General features: G+C 36.8%; 1 protein-coding gene across 2 annotated transcripts in view; it reads right to left on the bottom strand.

The window, feature by feature from the left end:
• The window catches only part of Smc2 (structural maintenance of chromosomes 2), a 43,533-nt gene that overhangs the window by 12,261 nt on the left and 17,082 nt on the right, over positions 1-14,190 (bottom strand). For both annotated transcript variants that reach the window (XM_041657452.1, XM_041657453.1), the window contains exons 15-20: positions 13,073-13,277; positions 11,141-11,276; positions 9,146-9,270; positions 5,832-6,025; positions 4,871-5,014; positions 1,249-1,443 (exon numbers count right to left, since the gene is read on the bottom strand). In XM_041657452.1, coding sequence (XP_041513386.1) covers positions 1,249-1,443; positions 4,871-5,014; positions 5,832-6,025; positions 9,146-9,270; positions 11,141-11,276; positions 13,073-13,277 — 999 coding nt within the window. The remainder of the gene's footprint in view (positions 1-1,248; positions 1,444-4,870; positions 5,015-5,831; positions 6,026-9,145; positions 9,271-11,140; positions 11,277-13,072; positions 13,278-14,190) is intronic.

The following is a 14,190-nucleotide window of genomic DNA, read 5'->3' as shown; positions in this document are numbered from 1 at the left end:
GTATCTGAATCCACACAGTATCTCAAGACAGTTTTACACGACGTTTTTACTGTTTCTTTACTTTCATTCTGACCTAGTACATGAGGCCAGGTGTGGAATTTTCTCCTTATGGCATGTTGGCATATAACATGTTTTAAATTATGGAGCACTTAGGATTTTTAGATTGAAGATGCTTCATTTGTGTATTCAAAACATCTCTATTAAAATGTAAGTCAGATGAGTTCATTCAGATTTTACTAAATCCAATCTAATACAGCAAAAATTAATTTGTGTTTAGTGAAACTTCCTTAGAAATCGTCATATATCTGATGAAATCATAGAAACCTAATTGTGACTACCTAATAATTATCTCAGAATTATAATCATAGAAAAAAATACTTCAAATATTGACTATCCCTACTTCTACCCCTTCTGACAAGGTAAAATGTAACCAACCTTTCCATATAATACCACTTCAAACTTGAAATTATAATCCTTAATGGTTTTCCTCTACAACTGGGTGAGATTCATTCTGATTAGTGGAATATAATACTTGTCAATCTATTTACCCTCACTACTTCCACTGCAATGGGACCTCTAAAACTTTCAATTGTATCTAGTTTCTGAGATGATCCGTAAGATCTCTGAAGGTACTGTGTGGACATGGTACCTATCTTTGCATCTTCAGCATGGTGTCTATATGATATAAGAAATTTTACATAGGCAACCATATACTCAAGGTATTCTGCCACAGCAAAGGAAGACTTCAAATCCAATTAAAATGTGGAATAACTTTAAAATAACTGCATTCGCTGCACAGCACTGTATTTGCAATAAAGTTGTATAAATAGCATTGACATCTGAATATAAGGGAACCCAAACACCAAAGTCTTTTAAAATGAGGCCTATATATACATAATTATGAGTTCTTCAAATTCAACTTGTAATAAGATAAAGAGTGTATATTATCATTATAATAGTAAGTTTTATCAATGGGTAAGGAATAAAACACCAATCCTACTAGATATCAATTATATAGAAATATAGCTCATAAAGAGGAATAAATGTTACAATTAAATGTAAAAACAAATCATTTGGGCCATTTATTGAAAATGACTGTTAGAACAATTAATATGTCATAAACTCAAATAGACTTTAGGCTATGGCTCTGCCATTTGTACTGTTTCCTGTTGAAGAGTTGCTAGAATTTTTAAGAGCTCAGAGGTAACAACTCGATCACCCATGTTGTAGAACTGAAAACAACCATACCTTTGCAGCAGCATCGTCGGCTTCCCGCTTATGTTTGCTGATGCTGTGGTCTAACTCCTTAATCTTAAGTTGAGAATCATTGTTCTGTAAATTGTGTTCAGCCACTTCTGCATGTTTTTCTTTAATTATATTGTCTTGGGCCGTTATTATTTCTTTTTGCTTTGTCAGCTCTTCTTGAGCTTTATTTACTGATTCCTAAAACAACAAAAATGAAAAACACAAAGTTAAGGTAATACGTAAGGATTTTAGTTCTGTCCCAAGTCTGTCTGACAGACTTCTGGAAAACATGTCGTTGTGACTAGAGGTAAACGGCTGTCTAACACTTCCCATTCTACACCCTCATAAAATGAGTCATGGATCCAAACACACGATAAACCTTGGCCTACACTTAATGAACCAGGCTGGTACATAATTCACGCTGGAAACAAGAGCTTTAGCTATATGCAATGCAGGTGGAATGAAATGCCTGGGACAAAGCTGACCTGTATGTCTCTAGATTAAAAAGTGTGGCTCGAAATAGCTAACAAGACGACAAGTTGGCAGATCCCCAAAGGACATTTATCTAGGAAGGACAACGGTAAGGGCTCGAGACATGTAAGGCTGATATATGACTTTCCCCCTTCGCAGATGTAAGGGGATGGAGATGAACAGTGTCGAGAAATGGCACAGCTCTTCATTTTAATATAGCGGTCAAATCAGAAACCAAGAGAACTCTTTTGTTGTAAGACCTGTAGAAAAGAAAATTTTCTCACCCTGACTTTTACTACCACCTGCTTCCAAGGGTGGACGCTACCTGCTACCTAACTTCTCAAGTACTAATTATAGCATTGGTTTAGTCGGCTAACTCTCTCAAACTCCTTAGCTTCACCCTAGTTTTTAAATGTCCTTTTGGTAAAGATCCGATCACAAACTCATTAAGCATGATCACATGAAACAACAACAACAAAAACAGAGTTCAACTTATATTTATATTAGGGGAAAAAGAATCAAGACAAAACCAAGTTAAGTAACCTGCCAAAAGATTTCCTGTTGTCCCAAAGCCAAGATGTCAGACATTCGGCTATATCTCCAGTACCACGTCTGCCTGCACACCACGCTGTAGCACTACTTCTGCCTGCACACCACGCTATAGCACCAAGATAACTGACTAAACCTCTGAAAATGTAGGCCACGCAACTAAATGTTTTTCCTTTACAAGGGTTGTCTCAGTCATGGTGTCTCTTCACAGCAATAGAATCTCTAACTAAGATGGACTGTAAGAAATGATCTCCTTAAGTAATCACAAACCAATGATAATTTAGATGGGGGGGCAGCACACAATTAGGGAAACAACGTAATTCTGAACAACAGTGTTCTACCTCAGAAAGTTAGATGTGCTCAGAGCGACCTAATCTCCTTTCAGTGCCTAGCTGGGTTCATTAACAGTCTTCTGCAGGAGGAAGAACATCCAAACCTCATCGTAAATATCTAAAGATATTTTAGCTTTTAAAACCCTTTGAAGAAAAGAATGAAAGTGAGTAAAATTCTGCTAACCTTAAAGAGGAAATACCACACACAGTCTTCTCAGCCTGAACTATGTCGACAGAACATGCTTATGAAGAATCTCATACCAAGATGTACGTGCACTGCAGGTGTGACTGAGTCTTTTCTGCACTGGTAGAAGACACACATGCGCTCTGTCACTTCAGACTGAGCAGAAACGGAGCTTTAATCTTATTTATCTCAAGCAAATTAGTCTTCCTTAGCTCCCAGCAAGTATGCTTATCTGCTCTATCAGCAAAGGGAATCATTCCCCTTTTAAAGTAAAGTCTGATTGAACAACCTTCAAAGATCAAGTCATATAATCTTATAACTTCCTATTAAAAGAAAATAACATGATATTGACAGAGCACAGCAGAAGACAGAGGAAGGAATTAAGAGGAAAAAATATATGATCAAAATAAGAGATATCAGAATAACAAAAGTTGAAATTTACCTTGGAAGCAAAAAAAAAAATTGAACAGAAACTGTAAAGTATCCCATCAACACAAACAATAAAGCTGAGTCAAATCATAAATTCTTAGTCAGAAAAAGGAGTAGTTAAAAACTGCTATTCTGCTACTAATATAGTATGTATTTAATTAACACGAAACTCATGCCAGAAATAAGAACAGCATCTCAGCTAACAACTCAAATACTTGAGAAATGAAGGTTGTTATTACAGAGTAGTAGAAATACTACAAAGGAATTTCAGATAATTAAAAATAGTTATGAGCATAGAAAATTCGTAAGATTCTGAATCTTAACTTTCACAGTCCTGTTTCTGAGAACTGGTCATTTCTTCCTCATTAGTTTCAACTATATTTTTGCATTACAATGCTACATCGCTATAGATAAATGCTGTAGGCAGGAGCTGTACTTGCTGGACAGTGTGCTTGTCTCAAAGGTAGGCTTACTATGAAGAGAGGATAGTACCTGGCATCTGAGTATTGGGTTTTACTTAGTTCCAGTCTGAATACCATCCAATGGCTGGTGTTTGTAGGAATTTCTTTCCCAGCAGGCATCACACGTAATATAACCTTTCTGTGGATAGTTTCTTTTCTGGGAAACCCAAATCTTTACCAAGTCAATCACATTCTGCAGTTAGATCTACCTGGTCCTCAGCTCTGTGGGTGGAATGGGGCTCCAAGGAAGATCTGCTATTATCTAAGGATCATCACCTCAGTCCTGGGGGTAACACCTATTTCTTTCTGTTGTTCTTTATGCCTTAGAATTCTTAACCCCTAGGGATCAACCCTTACTTGCAAACAGTTTTTTTTGTCTTTAAACTCGGTTCATTTACTTGTATGGTTTTGGTTGAGTAGATTTAGGCTGAAGCCCTGATGTCATTTCATAACTTTCTGGAATCCCCATTCCCCTCATGCTCTGATCGTAAGTGGAAAGACCTAAAGTACCAAGTCAGCCACCTCAGCTCAACGTTTTCTAAGTAGATGAGTGTTGAGTTTCAGGCTAGGAGCTAGTTAGGCCACATCATCCACAGCAGCCCTTCACAAAGCTGCTATGCCCCCACCCCCCAAGAAACTAACAGACTCTAACAAACTCTACAGACCCCCCAGACGATCAATTTTAGGAAAATAACAGGGGACATAATTCTCACTTTCTTAAGAAACTTACAGGCTGAGGTTATGAGATTCTAAGAGACAGAGGGCGACCTTCACACATCCTTCACTCTGATAATCGGTACACCCTAACTAGGGATGCTTCTTCTCTCTATATTCCCAACGTGTAAGCTCCATATTGAGATCTTTCCTTTCTTCCTCACACTGCAAGCACCATGCCTGCCCAAACTTAGCCAGTCTGAAAACCGCAGCTCACCTTACTGAGAATTACATTGCTGTGAATTACTCAGCATCCACTTGGCAACTCTCCCTTTCTGTGGAAGGGACCAGAGCTCTCCTGGGAGCCCTCTACCATACTATGCATCTAGCCTTGGGGCCTGGTCTCTCAGATCCCTCAGCATGCAGTCTTCTGCAGTGTTAATAAATCTCTAACCCTAAAGGACAATCTGCTTCAGTGTGCTCTTTGAACCCAAAACCTTTCTGAATTTTTTTTTAATTTCTCTAATTTGACCAATAATCCTTACCTTATTTTTAGCTACCTCAGCTGCCATCATTTCAATCTGATCTTCATAGGCTTTGATGGCTTCATTCACAGCATCAAGCTGCTGTTTATTAGAAGCGTGTTCTCTTTTGAGTTCTTCCAGCTCCAGAGTGATAGCTTCAACTTCCTACAAAAACATTGCTTTTAAGGTTATTTTCTTGCAAATAATTTAGGTTCATACAGGGATTAAAAATTAACAGTATTCTCATTTAACTAAGACTAACTATTTAGTATTAAACTACCAAAAAACCAAGTCATTTCTTCAGAAGAAAAAGAAAACAGAAGCTTATTTCCTTTTAAAAATGCATAAATTTTAAGATTGGAATATTGCATAAATTATTTCCTTTATATATAATTATACTAAAGCAAAGTAATAAAATTCTACAGAACCCATGTACTAGTGAGCTTTATTGACAACATATTTCAGTATGCAAAAATTTTTGTTTCTTGATTTTGTTTTCCAAAATAGAATTTTAGTTCACTGAAAAATTATTGTGAAACTATTTATTGAAAGAATTTTAAGCTGGGCAAAGAGGTAAAGTTTGGAGTGTAGGGTGCAGTCTTTAGAGACAAAAAAGTTCAAATACCAGCTCTGGTAGGATTCAAAAGATATTAAGAATAAGTCTACAATTCTAAAATTCCTTGTAAATATAGTATGCTTGCTCTTCAGTTTCTGACAGTGCACATCCACGAAGGGAGTGATCATAAGAACATAACCTGTTAAGACACACACCACATCACATGATTTGCTCCTGAGCTGCATGACTCACAATTGCAGGGTTTACAGAGAACAGTGTTTGGCTTATAAGAAGCATAATTTAAAATTTACACAAGGTGCTTAGATTTTAGAATCACTACTGATGAGTAAAGATAGCCAATGACAGTTCCTCACCTGCTCTATGCCGATTTAAAAGGACTGCCAACATTTGAAGGGAGGTTCTTACCTGTTGTTTTTCTTTCGTTTTCTTGCTAGATGCGTCTGCCTTTGTTTTGGCACAATCCAGTTTTTTCTGAGCATCCTTTAGTTCTTTCTCTCTTTCAGCTTCTGCATTTTTCATTTTATTCTCCAATGCCTCATACTTTTCTTCGGCTTTCTTTTGGATTTCTTTGGTGTTTTTTAATGTTTCCTCACTTTCCTCTGAATCACAAGGTAGTTAAACATGGTTAATTTAGTAACACAGATAAAAGTTTACAAATTAAATTAATTTAAACAATGCTTTGGGACAACTAGGAGCTACAGCTTGAATTTTTTAAAGGATTGTGGCTGTTTTGGAAATGGAATGAAACAGAAATCCTACTAAAAGACTGACTCGAGACCTGTGAAATTATTTCTACTGAAAGATCACATTTTATATTTCTATGTGAGTAAATGCTTTGTTTTTAAGCCTTGCATATATAAAGCACATGATGCACTACTGAATTGCGTCTCCTACCTTACAACTCAAATCAATACTAGCACGAGCTTATAGTGATTCTGTCTATTTATGGCCACCAAGCAGCCTTCCGTGATGACAGACAGAGGACGATGAGAGGATGTTTAGATTGAAGCTGAGGTATGAAATATAAGCAAACAAGGAAAAGTGGATATGCTCCTCTCATGTGTGACATCAGTCAGAGCTAGGACCCATCATGCAAATATAATTTCAGAAGATAACACTGGACATTTTCCCATGACTTTTAGTGCAGAATAAAATATTAGTACAAAATGCACATGCAGATTTTTGTCATAATGAATGACAAAAACAAAGTGCTATATACAAATTATAATGAAAAGAGGGAAGAAAGCTTTTTTAAAATATATATATATTTATAAAACCCTTCAGGAACTTGCATAGGAAAGTGTCAGCACATGTCCATGATGAGGCTGTGTGAGATTTCTGAGACCTCACGAGAAATCTCCAAGTAAGTAAGACCAGAGTCTTTTAATTCCTGTTCCTCCATAGCATGGGTTGTTCTTGGAATGTGCTTTCATGGCCCTCCCAGGTATAACAACAGCAGGGGGTTTTACTGTAGATTACCTACCATCTTACCAGTTTCTGAACATGAGTTGTCCCCTGACTATATATAGCTTGAACTAATGTGACCTGGCCCTCACATGAGTGTACACAGCCAAAACTTGTGACTTTTGCTCACATGACCTTGCTTAACCCTCAAGAATAACCTCAGAATATAAACTGTCTGATGCTCTCAATAAAGCTGGCTATTGCATGAGACTTTAGTTCGCCTCATTTTAGGCTCACTCTCCCAGCCTCTCAGAGGCTCACACCTGCAAATCGAGTGGCAACAGGAAAGTAGCTATGAACTGCATTGTACTGAACATTAAAACATTTTGTATTCACTAACCCCATATCAGACAGAGATTTAATCTCCAAATTATACAATGAACTCAAGAAATTGGACACCAAAAGATCACATAATCCAATAAATAAAAAAAAATGGAGAACAGACCTAAACAGAGAACTCTCAACAGAGGAATCTAAAATGGCTGAAAGACATTTAGGAAATGTTCAACATCCTTAGACATCAGAGAAATGCAAATCAAAACAACTCTAAGATTCCATCTTACACCTTTAAGAATGGCCAAGATCAAAAACACTGATGATAACTTATGCTGGAGACATTGTGGGGAAAAGGGAACACTTCTGCATTGCTGGTGGGAATGCAAGCTGGTACATCCCCTTCGGATGTCAGTGTGGCAATTTCTCAGAAAAATAGTAAACAACTTGCCTCAAGCCCCAATAATACCACCTTTGGGTATATATCCAAAGGATGATCAATTGTGCCACAAGGACATGTGCTCAACTATGTTCACAGCAGCTTTGTTTGTCATAGTCAGAACCTGGAAACAACCTAAATGCCCCTCGATCAAAGAATGGCTAAGGAAAATGTGGTACATTAACATAATGGAGTACTACACAGCAGAAACAAATAACAACAGCTTAAATTTTGAAGAAAATGGATGGAGCTAGAAAACATTATTTTGAGTGAGGTAACCCAGACACAAAAAGACAATTATCACATGTACGCATTCATAGGTGGTTTTTAAACATAAAGCAAAGAAAGCCAGCCTACAAACCACAATCCCAGAGAACTTAGACAACAATGCGGACACTAAGAGAGACTTACATAGATCTAATCTACATGGGAAGTAGAAAGTAGAAAAAGACAAGATCTCCTGAGTAAATTGGGAGCATGGGGACCTTGGGGGAGGATTGAAGGGGGAGGGGAGAAGCAGGTAAGGGAGCAGAGAAAAATGTAGAGCTCAATAAATAACAACTAAAAAAAAAGCTTTTGTATGTAAGCAATGGAGAAAAGAAGCTACCTACAGGAAAAATGGGCAAATAGAAAGCTTACAGAAATAGAAACACAAAGATCCAATAATCATACAAAAAATATCCCAAACCTTAATGATGAGTGGACTGCAAATTAAATCCTAGCATTAATGCTCATGCCACCTACTCACAATTGTAAGATTAGAGAACTATGAAATGTCTGCAAAATAATTTACAGAAATGAGGACATAAAGAAATAAAGACTTTCCCATACTAATGTAAATATTAGTAAATGGACACTTTGGTGTTGTATAATATAAATGAAGATGATCTGTAGTGATATTTTATTTGTAATCTAAGAAATAAAGCTTCATTGAATATCAGAGTGCTGAGCTAAGCAGTCAGAGAGGCCAGGACGTGGTGACACAGACCTTTAATTCCCAGCATTTGGGAGACAGGTGCAGACAGACCTCTGTGAGTTCAAGGTCACCCTGGGCTACACAAGATTGATCTAGTATAAAGGAGAGACAGCTCAGGGTGTCAGCTCACACCTTTAATCCCAGCACTAGAAAGGTGGAGACAGGAAGGGATACACTGAGTGGAGAGAGGAAAATAAGGGAGGAGGAGACAGGAGCTCAGATGCAGTCTGAGGATTTGTGGAGATGGATGCAGTTTGAAGTTTTGTAGAGAGCAACACTCTGAGGACAGGATCGCCCTGAGCATATGTAGAGGTAAGAACTCTCTAGTGGCTTGCTCCTATGCTTCTCTGACCCATTAGCTTTCATCCCCTAATATGTGACTGAGTTTTTATTATAAAGCCCAGCGAGAATTCATGCTACAGTGATCGCACCCTAAGACCCAAAAGTCACACACTTCAACTTGTCCTGCAGGACACGCCCACTTGTGCTTAGAAATCTTTAAATCTGGGTTTGAGGGAGAGGGAGCAGTATAAAAAAGAGATTAGGCACATCGGGTTATCATCTTACCAATGGTTTTTTTAAGCGCATCTAATTCCTCTTGCTGTTTATGGTAAGAACTTTGCTGAAGTTTGGTTTGCAGCAAATCTCCCTCCTCGGTCTTCATCTCCCATTGCTGTTTCAGTTGGCGATACCTTAAAAAGACAAGTTTATAAATACCCTTGGCATCTGAAACATGCATTCAAACTTGAGGCTCTTACCTCATATAAACTCATGTGCAATACAAATAACATAAACTCATGTAGTATAAATAGAATGACATGCCACTGGGAAGCATGAGAAGCTCTCACTGAAGGTAAACTGTAAATGATCAAGACCTCAAATAACTATTTCTCAAAAAACCTTTAATTTCAGAAAACACTAAAAGTAATCTTTGAATAAATTAAGTTTATTTAATTATTAAATATACCTATACACAACCACCAATAACTATAAAAATAAAATTAATGACAATTACATAAAAACTCTCCTAAATCTGGCACCTACTTATTAGTTCCAATTTTCAAATGTCTTTAATAATGTAGCCACTGTTTATAGGGAAGCTGACAGTTTAAGAAATCATGTATCCACCTTAAGCACTTGCAATATGCTTTTATCTATGTTCTGGCTCCTTATCTCTTTGCAAAGTATTTAGCTAACTCAGTTGCAATGAAATTTCAAGTTCATATAAATTCACAACATACCCTAGTCACTAGAAATTCATGAGCTTTGAGGAGAAAAGGATTAACCCAAATATAAATACTGTCTTGAGTATTCCTACTTGAAACTGCTTGACAGTAAATAAAATAGCACTTTCAACTCCAATTCATTTAAAAAAAATGTGAACACAAAAATTTTGAAGAAAACTATACCAATGTACTGATAAAATATACACGAATAGCTTTGGCTGATCCTTACATTTCTAAATTTTCAAAATCAGTTTCGTATACCTCAGTGCTACAATTAGTCAATAAGCAAGCCTGAAGAATAATCCCTGCACCTAAAACAAATGAAGACTGCAAAGCCCAATGCATTCCAAACTCATTAGCACCTTGCCAGAGCTTCTACAGAAGAACTTGGTTGCATCTTTTTCACAGAAAAAAATTCAGTTGCTCTACAACTGAGTAAGATAAATGAAGATGTGGCAGGAAATGGGTATTTTCATATTGGAATGGCCACTCTAATGGAATGTGAAGATCTCTCCCATATATACAGAGGAATTCATGTCTCGGTGTAATTTTAAACTTCAAAAGTTGAATGCTACCGATTTATACAAATCATTTTACCATTTAAATATATTTTACATTTATTCAGCATTATAAATTCTAAATAGTGTTTTTTTTTTAAATCAATTCCTGTTTATTATCTTTGGAGGGAATGGAAAAATTACAATTACATTTCAAGCAAAGCTTTTAAGTTACAGCACTCAGTGCTGGAGCTTTCTGGCAAGCACAGACTTCTAGGTGACTATAGGGACATTTCCACAGTTAAGGTGTTTGCTCAGTAGTTGTGTTTGGCAAGGTGTTCATGGGCATCCTACCAAAATCTCAGTACCTCCTATTTATTTCCTGGACAGTTCCTAGTTCCTTTCCAGATTTACCTTTTGCTTTACAGATTTAACATATTTTACCAATTTATGTTTTTTCTTAGGTATTAAAACAGAGGAAGGCAGAAATATTTTAGTAAAGCTCATATGAAGGGTATTAGGCATACACAAAGCACTCAATTAATATGTATTAGAGTAGATAATGTCAAGAGTCCTCTCTGGAGTCCCTCCAGAATATCAAATTCAAATGGACACCAACACCACATAGTTTTTCAACAAAAGAGGATGTTCTTTTTCCTATTTGCTTAATTAGATTCTGTTAACCTCTTTTAACAAAGATATTCTTTTAAATCAGATAAAAAGTAGATATGAAATTACTCAAAGGTCTATTCTAAAATTAAAAGTAAAATCAAACAGTCAATTTCCAATAATTTTCTATCGTGCAGAACACGTGTAGATTAGTACAGCAGAACTCTTACTTTTCAGCAGTATTTTTAAGACCTGCTAATTCGTCTGCTAGAGCCTGTAGCTCATTCTCCTTGATCCTCAGCTCATCCTGAACATCCTTGAGTTCTTGAAACTTGGTTAAAATAGAAGCCGCCTGGGACCTGGCACCTGGATAGAAGCAAATTAACAGAGGCTTTGGATATTAAGTTCCATTTATTAAACATTCTTTTCTAAGAGAACCCTACTAGAAATAATGTGACAGCAAACCCTCCAGTAAACTTAAGACGATAAGGAATCTATTCCATTAACCAAGACTTAACAAAGGAGAAACCGGCCAAAAAGATGTCATAATGTATTTATTCCAAATATTCAAAATAACCACTGCCCTACCCATTGGATCTATTTTGCTAAGGGAAATTTTTCATTCCAGGCACTGAACTTAGCCATGTGATTTGTTCTGACCAATAAAAGGGAAGCAAACACCCTTGAATATTAGTGTAGAATTCACCATGTGCACTAAGGAAAGCATACTGAAAAGAGTAAGTTACAGTATTACAGTATGAGAACAGGGAGCCGAGGCAGCTGACCTGGAGCAAATGCAGTATAACTGAAATAAACCAGTTCTACCACCTCCTAACTTGTCATAGCCTCTGAAGATGCAGCAAACCATCAGAATCAACCGCTTTCACATACCGTACAAGGAACGGTACTCATCCAGCAGTGACAGCTTGAGATACTACACTAGCAAGGAAGCTCTGTAGGTTTGATAGAAGGATGCTATGGTTAATTAACAATGCCATTAGAGCTAATAAAATATGTACTATACATATGCCACTTCTTACACAGTAATTCCAAGCACATCTAAATCAATAAAATTTCAAGAATTTCTTTAGCTTGAGAAATTTAAAACTATTTAGTTTGTCTTCCATATAGACAGTACTCATGTGATAACGTACTGAACAGTGTGACACTCGATCACTTAATTCATTCTCCTGGCCTACAAAGACATAAGTCTCGGCTGGAGAAATGGCTCGGTGGTTAACAGTGCTTCCTGTTCTTCAGGAGAATCAGAGTTCAGTTTCTAGCACCTGAGGAGGGCAGTTCACAACTCCCTACATGCTCGAGGGGTTCTAATGCCCACTTCTGTCCTCTGAGGGCCACTGCACACACAACACAGACATTATTAACCGTATAAATAACAATAAATCTTACAAAAGAACATTTAAAAAGGTATTAAATTGGATTACGAACACAAGCTCCAGCTGCTAAGATTCCAACTCCAAATTTTGCAAATTACCAAGTTACTTAACTGGTGCTTTTTAAATTTCTGCAACTGCATATCAGAGATGCATATCTTAAAGTTGTTTTAACAATTAATCATGTATTTAAGGCCCATGGAATGGGGCTTCATAGAATGTACTATACATGTATAATCCAATTACCAACTAACTGTGATTACCGAGCCCCTGAAAGGCTGCCACCTCAAGTAAGAAAATTGTTCTCATTTTATCAAATGTGGCTAGTGGCTACAGTATTAGAGAACACTGCCTTCAATATTTCCAGGTACAGAAAAAATATTGTTCATTGTTATTATATTATTAGGATACAGTGTTAAAACATAATCATTATGTGAGTTATTAAATTTCCTGAGAAAATGGGTAGTTAGGATAAGAAATTACAAAATAATAACATAAAAGCTTCCTTTTTGTGACTGCAATTGCACAAAAACTATGCACAAGCATGATAATACTAACATCACCACCTCAGTGACTGGACCAGCCTAAGCACCAATAGCTTTAGAGAAATAAGCTACTGGGTTGAGCCATGATAGCTTACCATAATCACTGGAGGGCTTTGACCACTATTCTGTACTTTAAAAAGCAACTGGGAGATAGACAGAGAAACTGCGGCAGAGATAAACCATCCACCACAGCACTGTTAGCACAAGCGGATACATAACACACCTCCACTCAATGTCCCATGAGGATCGAACACGTCACCCCCAAGAGTTACAGTCCTAGTCATTATCCTTTTATCAAAGGCCACTTTTTTGGCATTATCCATGTTGTTACAAACAAATGTTGTTCCAAAGACAAATTCCATTGCTTTCTGAAGTTCTGGTTTATATTCAACCAAGGAAAGAGCTACATGGACGTTGTTAGGGCCAACCTGCAGGAAAACAAAAGATGGACCACAGGACAGTTTTCTTAGAAGCATTAGGATATAAACTAACAAAACATGTGACAATATAACTTTAAATTTTATATACCTAGTATTAATTTTTTATTTAAGAATATCTCTTTACAAACTGAAACATTTATTAGTAACTCAAGTAGTTTAAGCAGAAAGCACTAGCAGTTTCTATCAAGGCAATACTAAATTTGAACATCTAAGTAGACTATATAAATAAAACTATTAATTAAAGTAATCTCTTTTTATCAGCATAGTCACAGAAAGTGTTTTGTTTTAATTGTTAGTAATCTGACTGTTTTAGTAAGTGCTTTTTTATTTAAATTGTACTACAGCAGCCAGTTTGAAATTACAGAAATAAACTGTGAGTGACTGAAAAAATAAATAGGCCAGGCAAAGCAGGGTCTTCTATGCTTGCCTGTGGCCTCTTTGTGAACTTTGTTTATACGGTCCAACTTCCCCTTTTTAGATGAACCAAGCATCTCTATGGCAACAGCAAAGCACAACAAAGGCTGCTGCTCAGGTTTGTCTTCTGAGGCAGCAGACACCATTAAACAAGCCTGGAGGAAGCGCCTATGCTGGTGTGTGAAATTCCAGTTCACTACACCAGGGTTTAACCAGGTAAATTAAGTTTGTGAACATCACTGACACAAACTAAAGCACACATTTTCAACTATAAGGACATCTGGAAAATTTTCTCAGTAATACTAAATTATACTAAGGCTATCTGCTCAGTACTTTAACTACAAGTGCTATTTTTGGGTTTCACTTAACTTTTTCAACTCAAACACAATAACTGCTCAATAACAAGCTAATTTTGTTGATAAATGTCATTAGGTTCATGCTTTTAGTCAGCATTCAACATCCATGTAAAGGGCTGGAGAGACAGCTG

This window comes from Microtus oregoni, unplaced genomic scaffold (assembly GCF_018167655.1).
Source record: "Microtus oregoni isolate MIOR12 unplaced genomic scaffold, Mior012 000008F_ref0000371, whole genome shotgun sequence".
In the NCBI taxonomy this organism is placed as follows: domain Eukaryota; kingdom Metazoa; phylum Chordata; class Mammalia; order Rodentia; family Cricetidae; genus Microtus; species Microtus oregoni.
Note: the sequence above shows the minus strand (reverse complement) of the source record. Positions and strands in the feature narration are given on the sequence as shown.